At 49.2% G+C, this 23,920-nt stretch overlaps 7 protein-coding genes across 7 annotated transcripts, besides 9 other annotated features; 3 read left to right on the forward strand and 4 right to left on the reverse strand.

The window, feature by feature from the left end:
• Positions 1–278: 278 nt before the first annotated feature.
• PVX_099450 (hypothetical protein, conserved) lies at positions 279–1,892 on the forward strand (the record flags this gene model as incomplete). Its single annotated transcript, XM_001614689.1, has 1 exon — positions 279–1,892. One exon carries the CDS (start codon positions 279–281, stop codon positions 1,890–1,892), a length of 1,614 nt encoding a protein of 537 aa, XP_001614739.1.
• Positions 1,893–3,292: 1,400 nt separating this feature from the next.
• Positions 3,293–3,314: a microsatellite.
• A 20-nt stretch (positions 3,315–3,334) lies between these two features.
• Positions 3,335–5,370, reverse strand: PVX_099455 (inosine-5'-monophosphate dehydrogenase, putative; the record flags this gene model as incomplete). The annotated part of the gene is made up of 1 exon (XM_001614690.1): positions 3,335–5,370. The coding sequence occupies exon 1, from the start codon at positions 4,865–4,867 to the stop codon at positions 3,335–3,337; it is 1,533 nt and encodes a 510-aa protein (XP_001614740.1). The 5' UTR covers positions 4,868–5,370.
• Positions 3,543–3,562: a microsatellite.
• Positions 5,088–5,116: a microsatellite.
• Positions 5,187–5,206: a microsatellite.
• A 124-nt stretch (positions 5,371–5,494) lies between the features above and the next one.
• Positions 5,495–5,542: a microsatellite.
• A 68-nt stretch (positions 5,543–5,610) lies between these two features.
• Positions 5,611–5,656: a microsatellite.
• A 625-nt stretch (positions 5,657–6,281) lies between these two features.
• Positions 6,282–7,904, forward strand: PVX_099460 (RNA-binding protein, putative; the record flags this gene model as incomplete). Its single annotated transcript, XM_001614691.1, has 2 exons — positions 6,282–6,979; positions 7,175–7,904. The coding sequence occupies 2 exons, from the start codon at positions 6,282–6,284 to the stop codon at positions 7,902–7,904; spliced, it is 1,428 nt and encodes a 475-aa protein (XP_001614741.1).
• Positions 6,656–6,680: a microsatellite.
• Positions 7,905–7,927: 23 nt separating the features above from the next.
• On the reverse strand, positions 7,928–9,752 carry PVX_099465 (ubiquitin conjugating enzyme E2, putative). The gene is made up of 6 exons (XM_001614692.1): positions 9,503–9,752; positions 9,138–9,245; positions 8,869–8,961; positions 8,696–8,740; positions 8,375–8,511; positions 7,928–8,253 (listed from the first exon to the last, which is right to left on the reverse strand). Exons 1-6 carry the CDS (start codon positions 9,543–9,545, stop codon positions 8,188–8,190), a joined length of 492 nt encoding a protein of 163 aa, XP_001614742.1. The 5' UTR covers positions 9,546–9,752; the 3' UTR covers positions 7,928–8,187.
• A 1,615-nt stretch (positions 9,753–11,367) lies between these two features.
• Positions 11,368–14,344, reverse strand: PVX_099470 (WD domain, G-beta repeat domain containing protein; the record flags this gene model as incomplete). Its single annotated transcript, XM_001614693.1, has 2 exons — positions 13,747–14,344; positions 11,368–13,637 (listed from the first exon to the last, which is right to left on the reverse strand). The coding sequence occupies exons 1-2, from the start codon at positions 14,099–14,101 to the stop codon at positions 11,368–11,370; spliced, it is 2,625 nt and encodes an 874-aa protein (XP_001614743.1). The 5' UTR covers positions 14,102–14,344.
• Positions 11,401–11,420: a microsatellite.
• A 624-nt stretch (positions 14,345–14,968) lies between the features above and the next one.
• On the forward strand, positions 14,969–15,507 carry PVX_099475 (hypothetical protein, conserved; the record flags this gene model as incomplete). Its single annotated transcript, XM_001614694.1, has 2 exons — positions 14,969–15,290; positions 15,428–15,507. 2 exons carry the CDS (start codon positions 14,969–14,971, stop codon positions 15,505–15,507), a joined length of 402 nt encoding a protein of 133 aa, XP_001614744.1.
• Positions 15,508–15,905: 398 nt separating this feature from the next.
• Positions 15,906–23,605, reverse strand: PVX_099480 (hypothetical protein, conserved; the record flags this gene model as incomplete). The annotated part of the gene is made up of 6 exons (XM_001614695.1): positions 15,906–16,565; positions 16,719–16,836; positions 17,038–17,207; positions 17,304–17,376; positions 17,514–20,117; positions 20,281–23,605. The coding sequence occupies 6 exons, from the start codon at positions 23,603–23,605 to the stop codon at positions 16,274–16,276; spliced, it is 6,582 nt and encodes a 2,193-aa protein (XP_001614745.1). The 3' UTR covers positions 15,906–16,273.
• Positions 18,205–18,254: a microsatellite.
• Positions 23,606–23,920: the final 315 nt, after the last annotated feature.

Raw genomic sequence — 23,920 nt, forward strand, 5'->3', positions numbered from 1 at the left:
GCGCCGCGAATGCCGCGAATGCCGCGAATGCAGCGAATGCCGCGAATGCCGCGAATGCAGCGAATGCAGCGAATGCCGCTAATAGGGAGAGGCGTGCATCGCGGCATGTGACTACAGCGCAGGGGGGCCAATTCGGATGGTAAAACTTTTCCCAGTTGGCTCCATTAGTGAGAAAGTAGTTTTCCTTTTTTTTTACCCCCACGTTGATTCGTCATTCCGCGTTGGTGGTTTAATCGGCTTTTTTTTTTTTTTTTCTTTTCTGCTCCCCCCGCGCGAAAATGAGCGACTGCGAAAGCTTCATCTCCATCGACAACACCAACAACGATGAGACAGCGGCGAGCGAAGGGAAGCAACCCCTAAACCTGGACAAGTTCTTGGATTACGACATGGACTTCATCAATGAGGCGGACAGGTACAAGTACGTAGGAGCGGACATTACGCAGAGGTACGATTATTTTGATATAAAAAATGAGCAGGTGGCATTTCTCCAGGGGGATGATCTCCACTACAGCAACGTCGCTCTGGGAAATAGAAAAAAGGAACAGGTGAACACCTTCATGAAAATAAAAAAAGAATTGTACACCATTGCGTATAAGAATTATAAATACAAAATGGGGGAATCAGTGGGCACGGAAAAGGTGACCTTGGGGGAGGAAATCGACAGTGCAGGGGAGATAGCGGCGGGGGGGACGGCGGCTTCGCCCACTGATGTGTTCACTAAGGGGAAGGAAAGGGGCAAGAAGGCGTACGACCTGCTGAACAACGACTTGGGAGCCGTGCTGGGGAACAAAATCGAAGACACGTACAATGAAATAAAAAGCAGCGTCAACTGGTTGGGCAACTTCTTCTCCAACAACGAACAAAATGATGAAAAAAAAAAAATAAATATTTTTTACAGTGATTTGTACTTCCTTAGTGACATGACCATTTTGCGATTTCTGGACACGTACGATTATAATTTGCTAAAGACTTCCAATAAAATTATAAAATTTATTTTGTGGAGGCAAATGACCATTTCGATTTTTAACAAGAGCCAGTGGAAGATAAAGAGGGGCACGAGCTCGATGGAGCGCGGCAAGGAGGAGGCCATGGCGGCAGCGGCGGTGACCAAGAGCAGCGCCAATCAACTGAGCGCCAACCCGCTGGGCGCCGCGGGCGACCGAGACAACGCCTTCATCAACCCTGTGCACATTAAGGACATCCTAATGAAGACCAACATCTTCAGGTGCGGCTGCGACAAAAAAGCGAGACCCATGCTTTATATAAAAATACAGGAAAAATTAAACATGCAAGAGGACGAGCTGTTCCTGCTGCTCGTTTATCACGTAGACATGTGCATGAACAGCATAGACTACTCGAAGTGTTACGAAGAAAAGGGAAAAGCAAATGCTGGGAGTGACCCCACGGAGGGGAAAACCCATTTCGATGAGTCAGCCTTGCAACTTGTCATCATCGTGGACTGCCAGAAATTTGAGCTAAACAATATGATCAGCGTTGATTGCATAAAAAAAATTATTAACATTTTTAACGAATTTTACACCGATGTTCTGTACAGAATTTATATTATAAATGTCCCCACGTTTTTTAAAAAGGTTTGGTCCCTTTTTAATATGTTCATCGATAATCACACCTTGAAGAAAATTATTTTTATAAATAAAAAAAATATCAACTTCATGTACGACCATATCGACGCACACGTCATGAAGCACTTCGACAAACACGCCGACAAGGATAAGGAGAAAGACAAAGAGAAAGAGAAAGCCGCTTCCGACGACTCCTCCATTTTCTTCCCCTCCACGTCCCTGTACTACAAGTACGACGAGATGTACTATAAGAAGCTCGTTGGTTACGTGGACGCCTGGGTGGGCCAGATGGTCCAGGCGAATCATTGAGCGGCCGGGGTGGGAGAAAAGTACCCCCTGGTGTTACGCTTTGCCCCGCGCGTTGTATGCAACGTTTTTTTTTTCTTTTTTTTGGCTCCTTCCCATTCCCCCGCGTTTATTCGTACCTGCTTACACACTCGCTTCTCCCCTCGTGTGCGTTTTTTTTTTTTTTTTTTTTTTTTTTCGCGGAGCTAGCCAAAATGGAAGTCACACAGCGCCATTTCACCTTGCCTGTTCATAATTTTTTTCAATTTTGTAAAATTTTGCGCGGGTGTGTGTACCAAGCGGGGGGGTGCATTTTTCTCCACTTTTTTTTTTTTTTCCTTCCCCCATTTGGCTAGACACCCATTCACGCACCACGCGGTTTCTGTGTCTATTTGTTTCGCACGTTGTGGTTGCTTGTATGAGAATGCACTAAATGTAGACGAGCAAGGGTACCCTCCGCTCGTAGCAACCGACAAGGATTAACGCGCATAATTTGCGGTGCGGGTCGTCGGGGGCTACGCGGCGCCCTCCGCTGCGGCGAAGCGGTGGTTGTTACCGCGCAAGATTTTCATTCTTGTGTTCCTTTTGTTGTTCCTTTTGTTGTTCTTCTTCATCTTCTTGTCGTGGCTGCCAAACTTGCTGGTACGTTTTTTTTTTTTAACCCCCTCCCCCCATAAGTGTTTATTCCACCGCCTGCTCCCGCAAAAGGGTTAACTGTTTCATTATGTGATTTGTGCGTACACCATTTCAATTCGCAAACGTTTTTTAAAAAGTTTTGTAACAGTGCTTTTTCATTTGGCGAAGTGGGTCTCGTGGGAGGGCTGCTCATGGGGTGACAATTTAAGAAAGGAAAGACAAGAAATAAATAAAAGGAACGTAGCCAAACGGTCCCAGGGTTACACAGTTGGCACTTTCAGAGTGGAGAAGCGAACTGGGGAAAATAGCCAAACTGGCTGAAGCGGTTTGTCCCTATTCGAATTTACCCTTTTGGGGGAGTTCTCCTACGAGTGGGAAATCGCAACTTGCTTCTTTTCATCTTTAAGGAAACCCAATGCGATGGCGGCCTACCCATCTTTACGCGATAACATCCAGGTGAATCCTCCGCAGTGCGAGGGACATACCCAACAGCACGTGGGCGCGCGTGAAAGTAACGCTGCTTTTGTGAATTCATTATACGCACCTGTACTGTACGTGTGTAGCCAAATTGATCCGCTTAAAATGTTGTCAAAGGGAAAAAAGAAAAAAATGCGCTCGCGTTAAGAAATGAAGCACCGTCGAATTGGAGTTACAACTGAATAGTTTTTTTTTTTTTTTTTTTTTTTTTTTTTTATCCCGCGTGAGATGCGCAAGGGGGGGAAATGGAGGGAAGTTCTTTATTGGCCATGTGTCTCTCCTGGTGGGGTAGACACGTAGGTGAAGAGGGACACTGGAGGTTGCAGACGTGCGTGCAGTGGCCGCCCCCCCCCTCAGGGCGTGAACTTCTTATTGGTGAATATGAGGTTGTCGCTTATGCGGCCCTCCTTGATGGTGTTGAAGGAGCGCACGTCGAACTTGAGGTCGCCCGAGTACAGCCTGGAATGCAGCTCGGGGATGTTCCTAATTCCCATGCTCTGGAAGCCATGCTTAACAGCCTTAACAAGATGAGGAATCAAATTGAGGACAGATCCTTTGTCGACTAAGCTAGCTGACACCCCTTGGGACACTTTTATTTCTTCATTCTGGTCACAGAGGCCATCATTCTTTCGCTCCTCCACGAGGTATCTACTCTTAGAATTGAATCCCTTGTTGTACATGGCCTCCATGCTCCCCATTCCTCTGTAGATTTTCAGACGCACATTATTTTCAAAATAGTAATCACTACAGCTTTCTTCTGTTGCGGCTAGGAGGTTCCCCATCATCACGAAGTCTGCACCGATGGATAATGCTTTAACAATATTCCCGGAGTTTTTAATTCCCCCATCTGCAATGGTTTTAATATTTCTAGTATGCGCATAGTTACTTACGTGGTAGACTGCTGTGCCTTGGGCTCTTCCAATGGCACATACATCTTGGGTGGTGCAAATGGAGCCACTACCCATTCCTATTCGCAACACATCAGCCCCTGCATCTATTAAGTTTTTTGCCTGATCGCATGTCACTACGTTACCCCCAATGATGGGGATGTCCGGGTGAGCCCCCTTAATCTTCTTGATGGTATCAATTTGGTATATGCTGTTCCCCTGGGAGGAGTCTATGCAGATGATGTCAATCATATTTTTTATTAACTGGTTGGCTCTCTCTAAGTCGTGTTCCCTAGTCGAAATGGAGGCACCTACAATTAGCTGTTTATTTTGACTTTTCGAAGCGTGGGGGAAAATTTTATTTTTGTGCATGTCGTTTCTGCAGACGAGAGCTATTAACTCATAATTGCTATTAACAATTGGGAGGACACTTTTTTTTTCTTCACATAGGACCTTATTAGCATCGGAGAGGTTGATTGGGTAGTTGCCTGTAACTACCTCCGTCGTCATGATGTCTTTTATTTTCCTCGTTTTATCAGTGAGGTAGAGGTAGTCCACCCCTGTAATGATCCCAACTAATTTAGAACCCACCTTCCCATCTACCGTTATGGGATACGATTTGTAGCCCACTTTATTTTTGGTTGCAATTACATCTGCCACCGTGTGTTCTGGGGAGAAGGTATACGGATCAAATATGAACCCGTTTTCGAACCGCTTGACCTTCTTCACCTCTTCTATTTGATTCTCTATGCTCATGTTGTTGTGGATGATTCCCAGGCCTCCACAGAGAGCTAGCGAAATGGACATCTTGTGCTCCGTCACCGTGTCCATGGGGGAGGATATGATGGGCGTCTTCAGAGAGATCTCCGGCGTCAGGTTGTTGCACAGGTCGATTTCGCTCATTGGGAAGTTGATGTACCCCGGCAGGCAGATGATGTCGTCGTACGTGTAGGACATGACGTCCCCGAAGATTTTATCCGCGGGCCACCCGTTCGCCATGGCGCCAGCAGATAGAAGCGGGTAGGAGGGGCAGCTCAGAGGGGCCGCTACGCGGGGCAGTCCTTGTCGCCAAATGCTTCCGCCGGGGGTCCCTACGACAAGTGAGACATCTCCTTTGCTTCTCGTTTGCCTCGCCGCGGAGTAGTGTTTTACAAAGTGGGTCACTTCCGGGACGCGGCTGGCGATTCGGCAAGAAGGGGGAAATAAGCAAAGGAAGAAAAGCGGCGGGAAAGGAAGCAAAAAAAGGAAAAAAGAAGGAAAAAAAAAGGGGGAAAAAAAAACAATTCCCCTGGTGACTCCTTAACCGCAGCGAGCACAGAGATGCGTTTGTATCCAACCCCGGGGCGAGGCTCTCTTCAAATTTGTGTTTACTATCACTGTGGGGAGAGCTTATCTTGGTGCAGATGCAAATGCCGTGAGACCCACTTTCGATGAAAAGGCATTTTACGCGTCAGTGGGGAGGGCGAACTGATTCGGCTTACGCGGTTATGGTGATTAATTATAGGGAGGTCATTTTTTTTTTTTTTTTTAAAAAATCATCCGCTTTAACGTGGGTTAGGGTCGCTTCCGCTCCGACTGAGATGGAGCGCTTCCGTTTGGGGGGTGACGCGGTAGGAAGTGCAGCCATGTGGGCCATATGCAGCATTGGCTTATAGGCTGCTCGCAGCGCAGGCATGTAGGCTACTCGCAGCGCATGCTTATAGGCTTTTCGCAGCGCGGCAAATGGGGGAACACCCTATCACACAAGGGCTCGTGCGCATCTAAGCATGTGGCGCAAATGTACAACGCGATTCAATGACGCGGGGGAAAACGCGGGAGAGAGTGCCCGGCGGTATTATACCTCGCCCCCACCCCTGAGGGTAGGATCCCAAAATTGCACACGCAGTGGTGCGCCGGCTAGTCATGTGGCAGGAATGTATTTTGCTATCCCTCCGCGGCATGCAGGGGGGAAGCGTGCATGTGGGCGGGAGTGGGAACGTTTAGCGGATTAGCCGATTGGTAGCACGTAAATGCATGTTCAAAGATGCCTCCTATTTTTTTTTTCTTCTTCTTTGCAACGAGCTAATACGTGGCCACTTCGAAGCGGATACGCCTTAACCGCCCTGCCGCTGACTCCTTTCCTTTTTTTTTTCTTTTGGGCCACTCTGCCGTATAGTTAATTTTTGTTCCCCAGGTGGATGCCCCACAGAGGGAGCTTAAACGATGCGGAGAGGACGCAGCTGGGCATAGTGGCGCCGCACGCAATGAGCCGTAAAAATATAAGGAAAAGAACTGAACGAGGCGACAAAGGAGAGGGGAGGCACTCCCAACCATCCACGCGGGAGCATCATCTCTAACCACTTCGTTGTGCCCATCGTAAGAAAAATAAAAAAAAAACCTCCCCCCTTTTGAATTTGCTCTTGCGGGGAAAACCATGTCAGACGCGGAGCTGCACGTCAAGAGGAGAAGAGTAGCGAGGGGGGGTGCAGAGCGGGATGGCGCAACTGCGCTAGACATTTCGGAGGGAGATCACATTGCGTTGGCGGACGAAGGGGAAGGCAACCACAGCAGCGCCGCGCACAGTAGCACCCCGCACAGTAGCGCCGCGCACAGTGATGATAGCTCCCAGAAGGGCAGAGGTCAGGGGAGACACTACCTAATTGAGCACCTGCCAGATAAGAGCAAACTTCTAAGCGAAGTGGCGGCACTGGAGGAGAACAAGCTGTATGTGAAGAACATCACGGAAGAGATTAGCAAAAAAGATTTAATAAATTTCTTTTGTAATGCAAATGGATTCGTAGACGCAAGGATGGTGAGGGACTCCTCAGGGAAGTCTAAACATTTCGCCTACGTCGAATTTGATAGCAAAGAAAATGCAGCAAGTTTTTTTGGTACCCTAAAGGATAGCAACGTGGCAAAGTACAAGACCTTCAAAGTTAGAGATGTGCATTTGTATGTGGCCATTTGTAACTCTACCAAAGTTATGTATGAGGAGAGGAAGGTTTTTATTAAGTTTTCCGATTGCCAGGCGGACGTAGACGACGTGGTGGTTAAGAAGGCCGTTTCGGACTTCCTGGCGAGCCACGCGGTGCCCGTGGAGGAGATCCGCCTGCTCGGAGGCAGCCCCCCCACGTAAGAAGTGACGGCCGTCGGAGAGGAAGCGCGCCGCAGGGCAGCTGCCCAGTTTGGCACTTAGCCTATTTGCAGCGCATCTGTGCAGTGCACTTGTGCGGTGCATCTGTACACCACCCCTACACATACCCCTGTTCACATCGCCTCTGTTCACCCCTACACATACCCCTGTTCACCGCTTCTGTTCACCCCTAGGCACGGCTACCTCCAACTGCGCAACAACGAAGACGTGGTGAAGTGCGTGGAGACCCTCAAGGAAGGGGCCCTCGCCGACGCGCACTTCACCCTGCACTACAGCATCCCCATAATCAAAAAAAAAATCATCCCGGACGTCGAAAAGGTCAAGGCGAGCAAAGAAAAAAAGAAGAAGCTCCAGGAGGAAAAAAAAAAAGAGGAAAACAACTGCACCATTGTTGTGAAGAATTTGCACTACAACACGAGGGTATTTAAATTAAAAAAATTATTCGAGCAGATTGGCGAAATAGAAAAGATCCATCTGAGCAAGAAGGTCTCCGAGCATAACATCAAACGGAACAGAGGCTACGCTTTTGTTACATTTAAAAATGTCAACGACGCCACGTCTGCGCTGATTCTTAACGATTCTATTATCGATGGGAGAAGCATTTTGGTGTCTAAATTTTTGGAGGACGATGGTAGGGGCAGGCACAGAGAGGGCGGCAGCCACGTGGGGGGGCAGCCCCATGGGGAGCACACCGCGGGGGAGCAGCCCACGCAAGGGGGAAAGCACAACCACAGGAGGGGTAACTATCACCACGCGAGGAGCAGCCACCCCCAGGAGAGAAGAAGAATCAATTTGAACGGCCCAGCCGAGCCAAACGCAGCAGTGGAAAAGAGAGCCGACGAAACGGAGGGGGGACCCACTCCACTAACGAACGATGATTTTAGGAAATTTTTTTTTAAATAATTCAATCATGCTTTTTTTTTTTTAATTCATAGTGAGTATGTTCTTAAAAAGGTTTACACGAATGTGTATGTACACACACGCATAAATTTGCAAAAAAAAAAATAAAAAAATCTTTTTTTTTTTTTGTCCTTTCGAATGCTTCCACCGTTTGACATTTGGGTCATCCCGTGTGGGTGGCGACTCACTGCAGCCACTACGTGGAAAAGCGAACGAAGATTCAGTGGAGGAGCGGGTTGACATGCCTTTCTCCGAACAATTGCCAACTGGTTTATGCTGCCCCCGGTTAGCACATCCGAGCGAGGGCCCGAACCTTCTTTTTGTATTCATTTAGGTTATTCTTTATTTGAACCTGAAGGGGGGGGGAAAATCACATCAGATGGGATGACCCTACCGAGTAGGCAATATACACCAGTGGGTGGGAGAAAAGAAAAAAAAAACTCATGCGGAGGCGCACACCACTGCCGCCCTACCGCCGCGTCCACATTGGCGGGAGATTCCAAGTTGGGCTCGTTGAGCATCGAAATGACGCTGACTAGAATGCCTTCGACGGACCAGATGGGCCTCCACCGTTCCTCCGACTTCTCCTGTTCGTTGTAGATGTCCACGCCTGCGGGGGGGGAGCATAAAAAGGGGGGGCCTAAAGTGGGGAGGCTAAAATGGGGAGGCCTCAAAAGGCGAAGCCTAAAGTGGAGACGGGGAAATTCACGCGACAACGCACACGTAGCTTCGCCCACGTCGCTGCACCCACGCAGCTGCCCCCACTTGGTGTTGTCTCCCCCGTTTGCACGTACCTGGGGGGTGCAATATGCTTATGCAGACCCTTCCATCCGGGAAAACTGAGACGACAGAAGGGGAAAAAAAAAAAAAGGGGCGTTCGCCATGATTACGATGTGCCGCTAAAATGGGCGCGCTTGAACTGGCGATGCCAAGCGCAGAAGCGAAGTGGCGGAAAATGGAGGGAAACCATTTGGGTGCCACATGTCCTGGGTGAACTTCATTTGGGGCGGGTGGTTTGGAAAATCCGTGGGAAAGGAAAGGGTGGCATTGTATATACCCCCTGCGAGGTGAAGAAAAAAAAAAAAAGGAACATACATATGGGGAAAGAGTGCATAGGGGGGGAAAACCACCTCTCAAGGAACACCTTTTCCTATGCACCCCTTCTCCACTTGCATTTTTAAAAAAAAAAAAAAAAGGAAAAGGTTCCTAAAAGGTAGGAAGTTCTCCCAGGCTAACCTTCATATAGGGTATTTTTTGGCCCTTCAAAGCAGACGTTCCACTCAAAGAAGTTTGCGTCGTCAACCAGCCCGACGGAAAACCCGGCGTTGTGGTCGCGAGACAGTTCTGTCACGGGGGTGGTGGTGCGTGTGTGTGTATGAGGGGTCGCCAAAGATGTGCGCAATGTGTGCAACTACGTACGCAACGATGTGCTGAATGATGTGCTGAATGATGTGCTGAATGATGTACGCAGTGATGTACCCATTGGGGGAACATGCCGCTGTGCTCATTGGCGTTCCCTCCCGGGTGGGCCAACTCCCGTCAACCGGAGACCCACTCGACGACAACCACAACAGGAGAGCGGACGTGGTCGTGTAGAATACCTATAAATTGCTTCTTCAAAAGCTCTCTAGCTACGTTGGTCATCTTTTATTTATTTTTTTTTCTCAACTAGTTTGTGCCAATTCGTTTATGCGATTATAAAAAAAAAGAGAGTTATCTTTTATGCGCACGTGTGGGTGATACTTATTTTCTCTTAAAATAGTTTTTCCTTAAAAAATGGAGCAGATGACGAATGCCCTTTGTATTTTTTTTTTTTTTTTTTTTTTCATCCCTACTGCGCTCTGTTGATCTGTCGGAGTGTTTTTTTTTTTTTTTTTTTTTTCTGGCGACATAAAAGTGAGTGAGAAATGTAGAGGCGAAGTCAAACGTGGGGCTCCAAAGGTGGGCGCTAAGCGAAGGACTCCTCCAAAAGCAGGGCTCCAACCGTAGGGCTCCTCCAAACGCGCCGCTCACATTTTGGGTACGCGCTTTAATGTGCTCATGGGGGTGAACACTTTTGGCATGCTGCCAGGGGTGAAAAACGGAGAAATATGCCCCTTCAATGGATGGCAGTCGCTCTTTCGCAAAGGAGGAAGTTATTTAAAAAAAAAAAAAAAAAGGGGAAAAAAAGTACAAAGGGAAGCGCTCGGTGTCCAATCGTTTATAATTTCACTTCATTTCACTTCACCACACGTTTGTTCGCTTTCCACAGGTTTGCCATTTCATTAGCAATCGCATCGCGTCGCATCGCGTCGCATCATGCAGGATGGCATGTATGCTGGGCAACCTGCCGCTCCCTCAATGTGCGCGCATTGTTACGCTTTTTTTTTTTTTAAGGTTATGCAAAAATTAAATGGTGACACATTGTATGCCTTCTTCCCCACCGTTGGGCCATTTTTTTTTTTTTTTTTTTTGTGTAAAAAGAGGAAGAAAAAAAAACGCACTCTTCATAATGCGCGTGTGCATACTGTATCTGCAATGGTTACACCCTCGACGGGAAGGGGGACCCTCTCAGGTTGGAGATTGGTTTACCCGCCGTATGTTCCTACAAGTATTGGGGATGTGCCGACCCCTGCATAAACACACGCACATGTAGATACTCCCTTTTGCCCATCCATTTTGTACACATTCGCAAGCGCGCTAACGGGAAGGCGGCAAAACGGAGTGGCCACTGGGTGGGGGTCCCACAAGAGGGACACCACGTTAACCCCCCAAATGGTATATACTCATTTGACGCATCGAAGAGGGTTTTTATTTCTCTTTTGGACCTCCCCCCTCCCACAGAGGAGTGCTGACATAAGTGATGCCCACAGTCTGCTGCTGCGCACGTTTGAATTGCACGACAAAAATTACATGGGAGAAAAAAGATGGTAACGGATGAAGCGACTAGCAGGTGAAGCGACTAGCAGGTGTAGCGACTAGCAGGTGAAGCGACTAGCAGGTGTAGCGACTAGCAGGTGAAGCGACTAGCAGGTGAAGCGACTAGCAGGTGAAGCGACTAGCAGGTGTAGCGACTAGCAGGTGAAGCGACTAGCAGGTGAGTTTCCTTCCCCCCTCAACCCGTCTCGCGACAGAGAAAAATCCGTATGTCCCCGCTGCCTCCCGTCACGATTAAAAAGCACTTTGAAACGGTCCTGTAAAAGGGGGAAAAGACGTGCAACATGTGCGGATATATATATGTGTCTATACGTGTGTGCGTTTCTGTTGGGGAAAAGGTCATCAGAGGGGCCATTTAAGTGCAAGCTGTTATGCAGGTGGAAACGCGCAGTGGTGCCTCTCTTGGGCGAGAAAAATTACGCTTTGCTAGAACGCCCGTCCCCTTCTTCCTCCGCTGTAATGGAAAAAAAAAAAAAAAAAAACCACCGTGAATGGGAGCAGCATTCGTGGAAATTGCTGGTAGACCGACGCAGTTACCCAGGTTAAACAATCAATTTGTAACCCTCGCGGGGAAATACCCATTGACAGCACATTTAAAAATCTCCCCCATGCGCTGCCGCGAATTACTCGAACGGGAAGTCTCACCACTGCAGGATGGTGATTTCCGGTGGGGAGAAGCCTCCTCCATCTTGTGGACAGGAGAAAACCCATTTTGATTCGTTATACTATTATTCTTTGAAAATAGGACCTTTTTAATTTTTTGCAAAAGGTTGCATTTTTTTTTGCCATTACCAGGGTCATGTAATGCCCTTCCGTGGGGGTCCCCTCTCACCATACTCTTATAAACATCCCCATACGCATGACAAAGGAACTCGTCCGAAATGGAAGACGCGGATATTTTGTCCTCTCCACTCGGGAGGAAGTATTCCGAATGGCCCCCCGATTTGCAGAGCGGCCTCTCCTTTTTGACACAGCGATGTGTACGTTTTTTCGCAAAAGTGCTCCCCGTTTTTTCCCCCCAGGAGTCACTCATGCAGCTATGCCAGTCAGGCAAATTGCGCAAAGTTGCACAGGCCTCTCCTTTGTGTGATTCAACCGAGGGGCTCCCTTCGAGGAAGTTCCTTTTCGCCACACGGAGAAAACTCTTCCCGGTTGGCCGTGCCCTCCTTGTAGTGTTACTGAGGAAGCTGAGCATGCTAGTATGGCTTTTTTCTTTCCTGGGCGTTGTTCCACCTAGTGGTACATTTTCCTCCTCAGATGGGACACCCCTTGGCTTTCTCAATTTAGGCCAGAAAAAATTCTTAACCCTTTTTTTCGAGTGTTCATAAAATTCTGAAGGCGGGTCAGGCAAACTGCCATATTTTCCCAACAGACATAAGGTAAAATTCGAAATCGTTATTTGTCCGTCCCCCACTGGTGCTATAATTTTAAAATCCATTTCTACGTTTGGCATCCCTGGGGGCGTTATTAACCTGTGTTGTGCTTCAAACTGGTCTTTATTGCCGCTAACATTGGGAGGTACGTCACTACGTGTGGCATCATTGGGGGGAAATTGCCTCCTAGTTGTGGGGAGTGACACGCTGCCACTGTTTGCGACATTTTCTCCCCCCACGCCGCGAAACTTTAAGAACGCCTTTACCTCCAGCAGTTTGGCACAATTCATATGACCCCCGCATTTGTAAATCAAGAAGAAATCCTTGTCATCAAAAATAGAAACTCGGCTAGGCGCAGAGGTGATGATAATTAGTTGCAAATTCTCTTCAAAGTCGATGCTACATATTTGGGAAATCTTTGCACACGCTTCTCTTTTACTTCGACATAGTAACTCCCTTCGGAGTTCATACTTATCTGTGTAGACGCTGACAACCCCGTTGCACATTCCGACAAATAAAAAATTTTTTTTTTTCTGAACAGCCAAAGTGCAAATGGGAAAATTGGCTAGCATTTGGCTAGCTACTACCAGTTGGAATTTTTTTTTTTTTTTTTTTCTCAACCTGTTCATATTTTTTAAGAAATTTTTCTCATAAGATTTCTCTTCCTGTTTTGTTGCCATCCCAACTATGTCAACACTTTGGAAGTTATTTTTAGTTAACATTCGACAATTGTTGCTGCACAAATGGGAAGACATTCCAGTGGCACTGCAAAATTCTGCGTAACTTTTGTCTTCCCATTTGGCAGTAAAACGTGCTGTCCATTTTTTGAAAATTCGGGTAGTTTTGCCTGACCGGGTCAGGTTATTATCCGCACCCCTTTTCGCTACTATGTTGGCAATTTTTATAACCCCATTAGAGAGAGCAATAATTATGCTATTTTGTACACTCGGGTGAAACATGCATTTTGCGATGTGCTCATCAAAGGCCCCTTCGCAGATAAAGCTTAAATTGAATGAGTTATTAGTTTGGCTCTTATTTGAATGGTGCTTATCTCCATTTCGTATTTTCCATATTTTTATTTTTTTGTCCATACCTACGGTTAAAAAAAGACCCCCTTGCACTTTCGAAAATTGAACGTTGGTGAGGGCACCACGGTGGGCCAAAAAAATGTGTTCCTTATAGGAGCTACTCTTAATGGGACACTTCCTCATTTGTTCTGTGGGGAGTTTTTTTCCTGTGCCCTTTTCAGCATAGGCAAAGTCGTAAATGTGTAAAGCGCCACTATCTAACCCAGCCAAGAGGTACCTCACATCGCTGCTTTGTGCGAGCGACAGAACAGAATTGCTGCTCTCTAATTTGATTTCCCTTATGAGTTTTATGGAGTGTTCGCTGTTGCTGCTCCCCCTGTGCGTCGTCTCCTCCCGTCGCTCGTCAATCCCGTTTGAAGCTTCGAAAAATGGGGCGTGCACATGTCATAGCAGCAGTAGTGGTTTGATCACGTGCAGGGGCCATGCCGCTACGCTCATTGGTAAAAGCGACAAATGATGTGTGCTTACCTACGTCGGGGGGATGTGCTGGGAACGCTCCTTCTTCCTTCCGCCTCCCCCTTTTGCGCACACGTTCCTTTTTCAAGTGGCATTTTTTCTTAATGAGACGGGTGTGTATTTCCAAGCGGGGGGGTTTTATTCTCCCATTAAGGTGCCTCCAACATCGGTGCATTTGGAGGGGTGAGCTCCACCTGGTTCGATAATTTTTTTTATGGGGCAAAAGGGGGTTCCCTAATTTGTGGAGGTTTAAAAAGAAGAACGTGACCCTCATTTGGTGCTCCTTTTCGGCGATTTTTTTCTTCACGTCCTTTTCGAGCTTTAGCAAGTGACCAATGGGGGGTAGCAACTCGGGGGGAGGCGCCATGGAGGGAGCTACGACCACAAGGGAAGGACTGAAATGGTGGGTAAAGCAACATCCGCGTTGTCGTGTGTAATTCGAAGTGCAAACAGAACTGTGTAAACGTCTTCTACACGGGAACTCCCTTTCGTTGTTAAAAATTGCGTAAATTGGGCGAAAAAAAAAAAATTATCCAAGGGGGGATTATCAGTCTGTAGGTAGCCCCTTGACGGTACGCGAACTTACACGTGAAATGCTCGCTGCTTTGACGCCATTTTATTTTTGCACTCCACTTGTGCAATTTTTCCGTGCCGCAAGGGGTGCAGCGTATGCACGAAAAATTCGCCTCCCACCCTTTTTGCGTAGCTGCATAGGGGTAAACATCCCGGGGTGGGGTAAGCGCTCCTGAAAGGCGAAGCCAAATGGTGAAATCTCCGATCAGCCGCGCACGAACAAGTGTGCTTTTTTAACCGGCATTTTTGACCGTCATTTTTTAGCCAACCTTTTTTGGTCAGCCTTTTTTGCAGCTCCATGTTATCTGGCCCCCCCTTACACTGTTGTCCCCACGATTGTCGCAAATTTTTCGTGCTTCGAAAAAAACGCCTTTCAATTTTGCGACTACCTTTTTTACCATGCCCTTTTTCGCTGCACTTTGAATCCCACTTTTGGTTCGAACCCCCGCTGGAAAGGCCAATCGGGGGTAATTAGGCGGATGGCCAGATGGGGGAAAATTCCCACTTGTTTGTAGGTGGAGGACAGGTGAATTGCGGGGATGCAAAGAGAGGCCGTGGGGGGCGCGGCGTGGTAGGGGTGGACAAGGTGTTATCCACGGGGGGGATGCACACCGAAGGGATTATGACCGCAGAGGTGCCCACTGGAGGGATGCTCCGCAAAATGAACTTCTTCAGCGAAGACTTCAACATGGCCAGCGTCCTGGAGGAACTGCAGAGGCACTACAGCGAGAGGAAACACCTGCTGAGCGAAGTTAACCACGAGGTGCTTGCCACACAGAAAAGGAGGGAAGGTCTCAGCAAGTATGAAGCTAATTTACTTCAGAAGCAGACCCAAATTATTTTGCACATGAGGAACAGTTACCAAAAGCTCAACAATGTCAATTATGTGAAGTACCATTTACCTTACTGTGTTCAGCCGAAAACGAATAACACAGATATGTGTGCATCAAAAAATGGACTCCAAAAAAATGCGAAGAAGAAAAGTACCCTCCCTTTTTATTTCGCTCACCATTTATCAAACCGCCTGCACGAAAATGTATTGCGCTTCTATATATGCCTCTATTTTGTGCCTATCCGGGCAGGCAAATAAATCCCCCCTCCCCTCTGCCTAATTTTGCAGACATTTTGCGGGAACTGAATGTGAGGAAGAGACTCGCCGAGTATAAGGTAGACCACTTTGTTAGGAAGTACACCGGTTAGTTGGCTCACCAGTTGGTTTGCCTGTCAGCCTGCATATGGGTATCCCCCCGTGTAGAGGGCCACCAAAGGGGATACCTTCCTCCGTCCTTCCTTCTTTCCCTTCTCCCTCTCTCCCCTCCCTACGTGCGCACATTTGGACGCCTCTACCCTATTTTGCGCTTTCCCACTTGTCAGGAAAAATCAAGGGGAGTAACCTCCTACACACGCAGATGGCACAGCTATATGAGGAAAAATCTGCAGTTGAAATTTTTGTGAAAAGCGAGAGGGGTGACAGAAACAGCTTTGACCATATCGTGGGGCACATTGTCTTCTTCGATTACCGCGCGAACGTGTTGCTTGAGAATGCAGTGCTAGTGGTAAGGGAAATTGAAAAGGGCAGGAACATCATCCGATATTCACCTCATGCCTTTTTTCATTTTGTAAAAATGGTGTTGCTTATTGGGGACGCCTTCCCAGCTGCGCGGGTCAGGGGCGTAGTTGCACACATATGCCTTTCGCCCCCTCCTTCGCAGGCAGCGTCGGGCGAGCGGAGACTCCCGTGGATGTTTATCCAGTTAAAGCGAAAAAGCGAAAAAAGCGAAAACGCGAAAATGCGAAAGCGCGAAGTGGACGCACACTTCAATCATTTTGAGAAGAATCCGCAGCCAGCGCCAAACGGGCAACAAACACACATAAAATTGGGGTATTTTTTTTTTTTTTTTTTTTTATGAACAGGTCAGGCAGCATTTTATTTTTGCGGAAAGCCCGCGGGAACAGCCGCGCAAGGCTACCCGGACAGGGCGTTGAAGATTTCCCTCTTCCGATCTGTTAAGGATGTGTAGCAAAACTGAATGGAGCTATTTTCCAGTAGGGACAAGGTGGTCTGAAAAATGCCTTTGAGAAATTTTTTCTCTTCGTATTCCTCCTCTCCCGTGGACCCCCTCTTCGAAATGAATTCGTACATGTCCACAATTTTGATTACAAGGGGGAAGGCTATTGGGGGTAAGTTCAGGCTGCCCTTGTTGCTTCGCAGGAAGGTGACGAGGAAGTTGGCGTTCCTGAGCAGCAGTTTGTTCATTCTGCGCGGGGGAGCGGTTGGTGAGGGGGAGAAGTTGGTGATGAGGAGCGATCCCTGAGCGAGCGTCAATCTCGCTCGCACAAATCGCACGACGCTGTTTTGCACACAGACGGGGAAGGCATTTCCCCCCTTAAAAAAAAAAAACTTTTTTTACCTGCTGTCGAGGTACAGAATGGAGTCCAGGTAGGAGCACAAAAAGTTGATCGCGTATCCTCCCTTCTTGGCCACTTCGATTAGCGTTCTTTTGGACTTCACCACGAGTTCGTTTTTCTCTGCGAGGGGGGGGAGATCGGCGGCGTGTCAGCAGCGGTGTGGCAGCAGCAGTGTAGCAGCAGCAGTGTGCACGTAAGTGTATGTACACGTGTTGGGGGAAGTGCGGTCGGCTTTTCTGCCGCTTGTAACTCGGCCTGCGCGCTTCAACACGGCGGTGTCCCGCCCCGACTCTCTCCAGCGCGGCGCTCCCTGCCCCTTACGTATGTTGAAGAACTCGTATAACAGGACGAAGAGCTGGTGGCTGAGCAGGTAGAGGTAAAACTTCTTCCGCTCGAAGAGGCCACAGTTGTTTAGGATGTAAAAGTGCGTTATGAAATCCTTCCTCGGAGTTGGCACAGCGCCGTCGTTGCTGCTTCGTATGCGGTTTTTCCTGGAGGGTGGGGAGAAGGAGGTGAAGCGGGTGTAAAGTGTATAAGGCGATAAGTGGCACATGTGATGTACGCGCAGCGCTCGGCTCCCGCCTTACAGTAAGTCCATCGTTTTGACCAGCAGACTGCAGTAGTTGCTTACGAATCCGAGGAGGTTGGAGTAGCTGCCGTCTGCGTGGGGGGAAGTTGAAAGGGAATGGCATTTCGCGTGGGGTGAAGTTGAAAGGGAGTGGTATTCCGTGTGTGTGCGCCGCTAGTCTGCGCAGGTCACTCGCACATTGGCTCATGCTATTTACCGCCGCACTCACCCCGCGTTTGCGCCTTGAGGCGCACGAAGAAGAAGACGAACAGCTGCGATAGTTTGTAAACCAGGTGGAGCAGCAGGAAGAGGATGGAGGAACTTCTCCTAATCACCACTTCGCTATCCAAGTACGTCTGCACATGTTGCATAAGTAGGAGATACAAACTGATGAAGGAGGAAGAGTCGGTTGGTCTCCTGCTCTGGTGAATTATCTCCGAGCAAAACTTCCCACTGTTCGAAATGATATAAATTAATGTTATGATGTGCATGTTAAAATGGTAGAGGCAACTTTCGGCTTCTCCTTCTGAGTTCCCCATCTTTATTTGTCCTTCCACGTAAGTCAAAACGTTTTTCACATCATCGGACGAGTAGCTAAACAGTGTGCAAATGTTTTTAATAACGTTTTGATATTTTATGCAGATGTGAACCGAATGCTCATCTGGACACTCCGCCAGTATGCTGTTGTAGTGGAAGAGGAAATCATACAGCTGCACACACGTCGGTTTTGCTTCTTCCTGCCATGGGGTGGTTGACTCATTACTGTTATGTAGGACGTTGCTCCGCTTCGCTGGTAGGAAGAGGTTAAAAAAAAGGATCAGTTTCCCTTCGTCCATGGCCATTTCGTCCTTCTTCCTCTTGAAGCCTTTCCCTCGCTTTTTCTTCTGTTTGTCCGCGGGAGTCACTTCGGTTGGCTTCACCCCTGTAGGTTCGGCCCCCACATGCGTTTCATGCGTTTCATGCGCTCCATGCGTTTCATGCTTTCCATGCGTGTCACGCTTTCCATGGTCAGCACTTACCTCATTGGCGGTAGTGCTTATTTCTCTTTTTTTGGCGACGTTAAAAATCTTCAAAGCGAGGATGCTGTAGGCAAACGTCGTGTGCTTCTCATCGGCTGAGCGGAGCACGTCCTCCACGTGGAGCCCCCTGAGCGCGTCCACCACCTGGACGACGGCTGCGCCGTTGGTCTCTTCCCAGAAGTTGTGCTTCAGCAGGAAGGACACGAACACGTGCTCGACCAGCTCGAGGAACAGTGCGTTCAGGGGGGTCGCGGTGGAAGGGCGGGTGGCAGCGTTACTAGCAGCGGTAATGCCAACCTTTGCGGCATCCCCTCCGCCGCTCAAAATCCTGTGAAGGAAATCCTTCAGTTTGCTCAGCATGGCAGAGATGTCGTTCCTTTCGGCCGCGTCCGTCGGGCCGCTGTGCACCTCCTCACTGCCGACGCTTCGGCCGCCCCCCCCCTGCATATGATTCGTCAAGTAGGCCACGTCGTCATCGCTTAGGGTTGCAGTGGCTCCTTCTTCCTCCCCCTTGGACACGATCAATTTGTGCATGAGGAGAAAGTACTTGATAAAAAAGACGAAGCAGTTTTTCACCTTTTTGGCCTTCCCCTGGGGGGCTCCCCCGGCTTTTTTCTTCCTCTCACGTTTTGGCGGCGTCTCGCTCGGGAGGTTCTTCACATCGGTGGTGGTTTGCACATCGGTGGTGGTCCGCTCATCTGTGCCGGTCTTCACATCAGTGGCGCCCCCCTCCACCTGCGTCTTCTCCTTCTTCTCCTTCTCCGCGCGCGAGTCGGCCGTCCACCCGTTGATGCAGAGGAAGAAGATGTGGAAGAGGAGCTTCAGGAGAAGGGCGTTTCTGCTGGTCCTAAAGACGCCACTCGTGAGGTACTCCTTCTGCTTCTGAAGCAGTTGGAAGGAGAGCTTCACAAAGTGGTGGAAGTCGCTGAGGCCCAGCTGGGGGCTCTCCTTTCCCCCCAGGTTTTCACAGAAGGACATCAAGATGTTGGCCAGTATATGCTCACAATAGGCATTATAGTTGGAGAAGTTGCCACAGATTTTGCAAAGGAGGGTGTAGAGGCTGTCTTGCACGTTTTCTATGCCATTGAATAATGGGAAGAGGTTACTCAAAATGCATACGTCTACATTGGGGGTGTCCGTGTCCTCCCTATTGGGATTACTTCTAAACGAGGAGACAGCCGACTGGTTATTCTTCCCCTTGCGAGAAAACACGCTCATCATTCTGCTTTCATCAAATTGGTAGATGGAGCCTCTACGCAAGTTGCCCTCATTGGGGGATCCCAATTTTTTTTTCAAGTTGAGCATTTCGTACCATTTGTGGCTGTCACTTGAGAGGGCTCTGTTCCTTCGGACTAGGGCTCGTGCGCGGTAGGACAAAAGGGCTTCCTCTTCGGGGGGCACTCCCCCTTCGTCAGGGGAAGCTCTCCCCGTTCCTCCCAACTTCGGATGATGCGGGCCCTTCTCCCAGTTTCCCAAAATCAAAATAAAGTGCAGCGAAAACAGCTCCTTCAGCAAATTACACACAATTTGGTTCTCCCGTATGATAAAAAGATAGTCAAAGAGGAAGTCGTAGCTCTGTTCGTTCTTCATGATGGCAATATCAACGAAGAGCAGTTTTGTGAATTCTTGGTAAATGGAGTCTACGGTTTTTTCCCTTCCTCTGAAGGTGGTGGCTAGCCATGCGTGGTTGTAGATGAAGAAGTTGGCGATCTGTCGGCAGATTTTTTTCTTCACCGAGTAGGGGTACTCCGCCAGGGCGTTCTTCTTCATGACGCGGAGCACTTGGTTGAGGTGCTCGGCCAGGCGGTCCGGGTCTGCGCGGGGGGGGGGGGGGAGGTGTACACAGTGTAGCGGTGGTGAAGGTGTACACAGTGTAGCGGTGGTGAAGATGCACACAGTGTAGCGGTGGTGAAGATGCACACAGTGTAGCGGTGAAGGTGCGCACCCTGTCGTTCCCTCTCGCCCCGCCTTTCTCACCTACGACGCGCAGCTCCGCCAGGGAGAGGAAGAAGAAAAGCGTCTGCAGAACCATCTGCAGGATGCAGAAGAACGCGTGCAAGGAGTCCTCCCGCACGCAGAGGTCAAACATGGGCTCGACGGTGGGGAAGCAGCTCTGCAGCATTGCGACGATGTGCTGGATAGCGGGATGGCCCAACAGCTGCTCAGTTTTCACTTCCCCATGGAGCAGGGCATACATAGCCACTCTGCATACACTATAGTTGAAAAAAAAGAGGATGTAATATTTGGAGGAGGAATGGGCAAAATTCGTTTGGGCAAAATTGGTGTGGACAAAATTGACCTCCCCCGTTTTGTTATGAAAGGTCATTTCATTCTTCAGCTTCGCCATGTGCACACTTGCAATTTCCTTCACGTAGGTGAGCAACCCGTGGGTTATGTCCCTCTTCGGAATAGCCTTTAAGAAGCAACAAATGATGTACTCTAGCGTTTCTACATTTTGCACAATCGATAGGTAACTCGCCAGGGAGTGACCCCTGTGGGGGGAGGAGTTCTCCCCCTTTTGGGATGCACAGCTGTTAAGCAAAACGTTCCGAGGATCTTCCCCCCCACCACCTTCTCTTAATTGTATTATGCCTTCTACTGTTTGGCCCAACTTTGTCACATGGTAGGTATACACCTCGATGAAGTACCCCAGGATGGAGGGGGCCTGGTCGACCCACTTTCCCACGCTGGCTTTAAAGACCTCCATTACAACGCTGTTTTGCAAAAAGTGGATGCTCCTGAGGGACTGGCCCTGCTGCGCATCTGCACGCCCAACGGTGTAGTAGTGAAGAAATTTGAGGAGCCCCTTCACCCCGAATATCTCCACGTACTTGGTCATCACGGTCCGCAGGGTGCGGCTCGCGAAGCTGTCCACGTGGGGGGGGTCAACATGGGAGGGGCCACCGATGTTCACGCTCCCAGCGAGGTGGCTCCCCGCGTGGGGGATGAGCGCCTTCCCGAAGCTGAACAGCGCGGAGAAGATGAGCGTCCTCAAGGTGACGTCGAAGTGGATGACCGTCAGGAGGTTCACCTGGCTGACGTATATTAAATAGACTAAATAGCCCATCAGTTTTTTCCTTTCCCTTCCGTTTCGCTTCAGTGGGAGAAGCAGGCAGGTTGGGGCTTCTCCTCGATCACTCCGGTTGTCTCTCTCTAGGGTGGTCTCTTCCAAATGGGGAGCTCTCCCCCGTGGGTAGGTGCAAAAAATATTCCTCATCTTCTTATCGTATAGAGCCAAATGGGGTTTCCCCCGGAGGTACATCCTTTCGCGTAGGCACCTCTCAGAGGGGGGAAGAGAAGACCCCCCCGTAGAGGAGCACTCCCTCAAGGCGCTCTTCAGCTTCGTCCGGGTTAACTCAAAATATGCGTTGGTTAAGCAATCAAAGGTGTATTTCAGGCAGTAGGTAAAATTGACGAAGAGGAAGGGGTCCTTTCTCGCGTTGCTCCTTCCATTAAGGTATTTTAAAAATTTGTAAATCACTTTCAAGTAGTCAGCAATAATGTGCACATTGCTGTGCGTCTGCTGGTGGTCGTTAAGTGACAGCTCTTTTTCAAAGCGGCACACCGAGTGAGCGATTTTTATCTTCACCGATTTGAAGTAGTTGGCCGCGTTTCTGTGGATCGTCGGTTTGGATTCCCCAGCGGGCTTCCCCTCCACTGGTGCCTCTGCATCAGAGTCAGCCACGGAGCAGTTAACGCCGCGCTGCGTCTTTTCCTTCCGCGAAGGGGCAAAATGAAAAAGCTGGGAGTACTCCCCTTTGATGTGCTCACCATATAGAGTCAACTCAAAATGGGGGATTAACAAAAACAGGGTGAAATAGGTCTGCACATGGGCTAAGTTCGCGCTGGGTTGTTTCAGAAGCAAATATTTGATGATGGTTGCCAAGGCTTTTAAGCACCCCCTAATTTTACTAACCCCCAAAAAGGGGTGCTTCTCATCGTAACTGTGCTCACTTTTGAAGAAGCAAATCAGTTTGTCTTTTTTACTCTTATGGAGACTGACCGATGGGCAGGTGAGCTTCTCCCCATGAGGATCGAATCGGAAGCTCGCCTTTTCGTTGGACACCCTATGCAGCATGATGTAGATCACTTCCAACAGTTTTTCATTTTCCTGGAAATTAAAAAATGAGTAATTCACTTTTAGCTCCTCCTTGCTCCCCAGGTAGGATGCATATACACTTTTAAAATACCCCTTCGTTATGCTGTCCAAACTGATGGTGATCTGTTTCTTTATAAGGCCCTTCAGGGTGGTCAGGTTCTTCACCACGGAGTCGAAGCTGCTGGGGGAACTGCCCCCCCCATTCGATCGGCACCTCTCTGCCAGCTCTTCCACGTACCCTATGTAGTCATGCACGTAGGAAAACAGCCCCAATAGGTTGCCATAAAACGCATAGATCTTCACATCGCTCAACATGGGCTTGTAGTTCTTGAAGAAGAGGCTGAATAGGCTGTTCACGTGCACCACGTAGTCGTTTATGCGCGCTACGTTGTGGTGCTCATCTGCGGGGAGCCGCTCAGACCCCTCCTTTTTTCGCTTCTTGGGGGGGGGCATCCCATTGTCCGCACGGTTAGCGAGGTTAGCGGCAGGGTTGGCAGGGGCCGCGGCACGGTTAGCGGCTCCCTCTGAGGAGTCACCCTCCTGGGGCTCACTGGCCGATTCGCCGCTGCCCCCTGCTGCGGAGACTGGCGGCCCGTTCGCGCCTTTGCGCTTTCGGGTTTGCCGCGGGGCGGTGAGCGGTTCACTGGGGGGTTCCTCAGTTGTGTGATGTGTATCCTCCTCCTCCTCCTCCTCGTCGTCTTCCTCCGCCTCTTCTTCCTCCCCTTCCCGGCGCTGCCCCCCCCCGAGCGTGTAGTCCACCGGGCGGGCGACGCTGTAAATGTCCTCCGCGCAGAGGGCCTCCAGCAGCAGCGCCACGGCGTCGAACAGCAGGTTAAACAGATTGGCGGCGTTCAAGTTGTTCCTGCTCTTCCGGTTAATGAGGAGCAAAATGTTGTTAATGTTTTTAATTTTCACCTTGCCATCCTTCTGCAGAATCTGCTTCAGGTTCAAGCAAGCCAAAACCTTGTCCAGAATCATGGGTTCTAGATGCAGCTCATTTGTCAGTAGAACCTCCAAAACTAGATGCACCACTTCGTAATTCTTATTGTGAACTATTTTCAAATTTACATTTGTTAATATCCCTACGTAGTGTTCCATTTGATTCATCACCTCCTTCCTCTTTAGCTTCCCCTTTTTGCCAGCAAAATTTCGAAGCAGCTGCTCTATGTACTCTCCTTTTGCGCTCGGCGTGTGGACCTCCATTTTGCTCTTCGAGAGGGGGCAGAAAAAAATGGAGGGGGGGCACTAATATAACTGTGCTAGGTAAGTGGCCACGTGGAGTGGCAACCAATTGGGGATTTACTAAAAGGGAGGGGCGAGGGCGGTTGTATTCTCACCCTGCGGGAGCTGCGCAGCGGTTATGCCTCGGATGGCCCCGCGAACTGCAGACTTGACCCCGCGGAGGACGGAGCGCTGCCGCGTCAGTTCAAAACTCGGTGCCTCCCTTCCAACGAACAGAAGCAGCCATCAGGTGAGCAAAGCATTTTGCAGGAAGTCACAAACAGGCAACAACGTGAA

This window comes from Plasmodium vivax, chromosome 7 (assembly GCF_000002415.2).
Source record: "Plasmodium vivax chromosome 7, whole genome shotgun sequence".
Taxonomy (NCBI): Eukaryota; Apicomplexa; class Aconoidasida; order Haemosporida; family Plasmodiidae; genus Plasmodium; species Plasmodium vivax.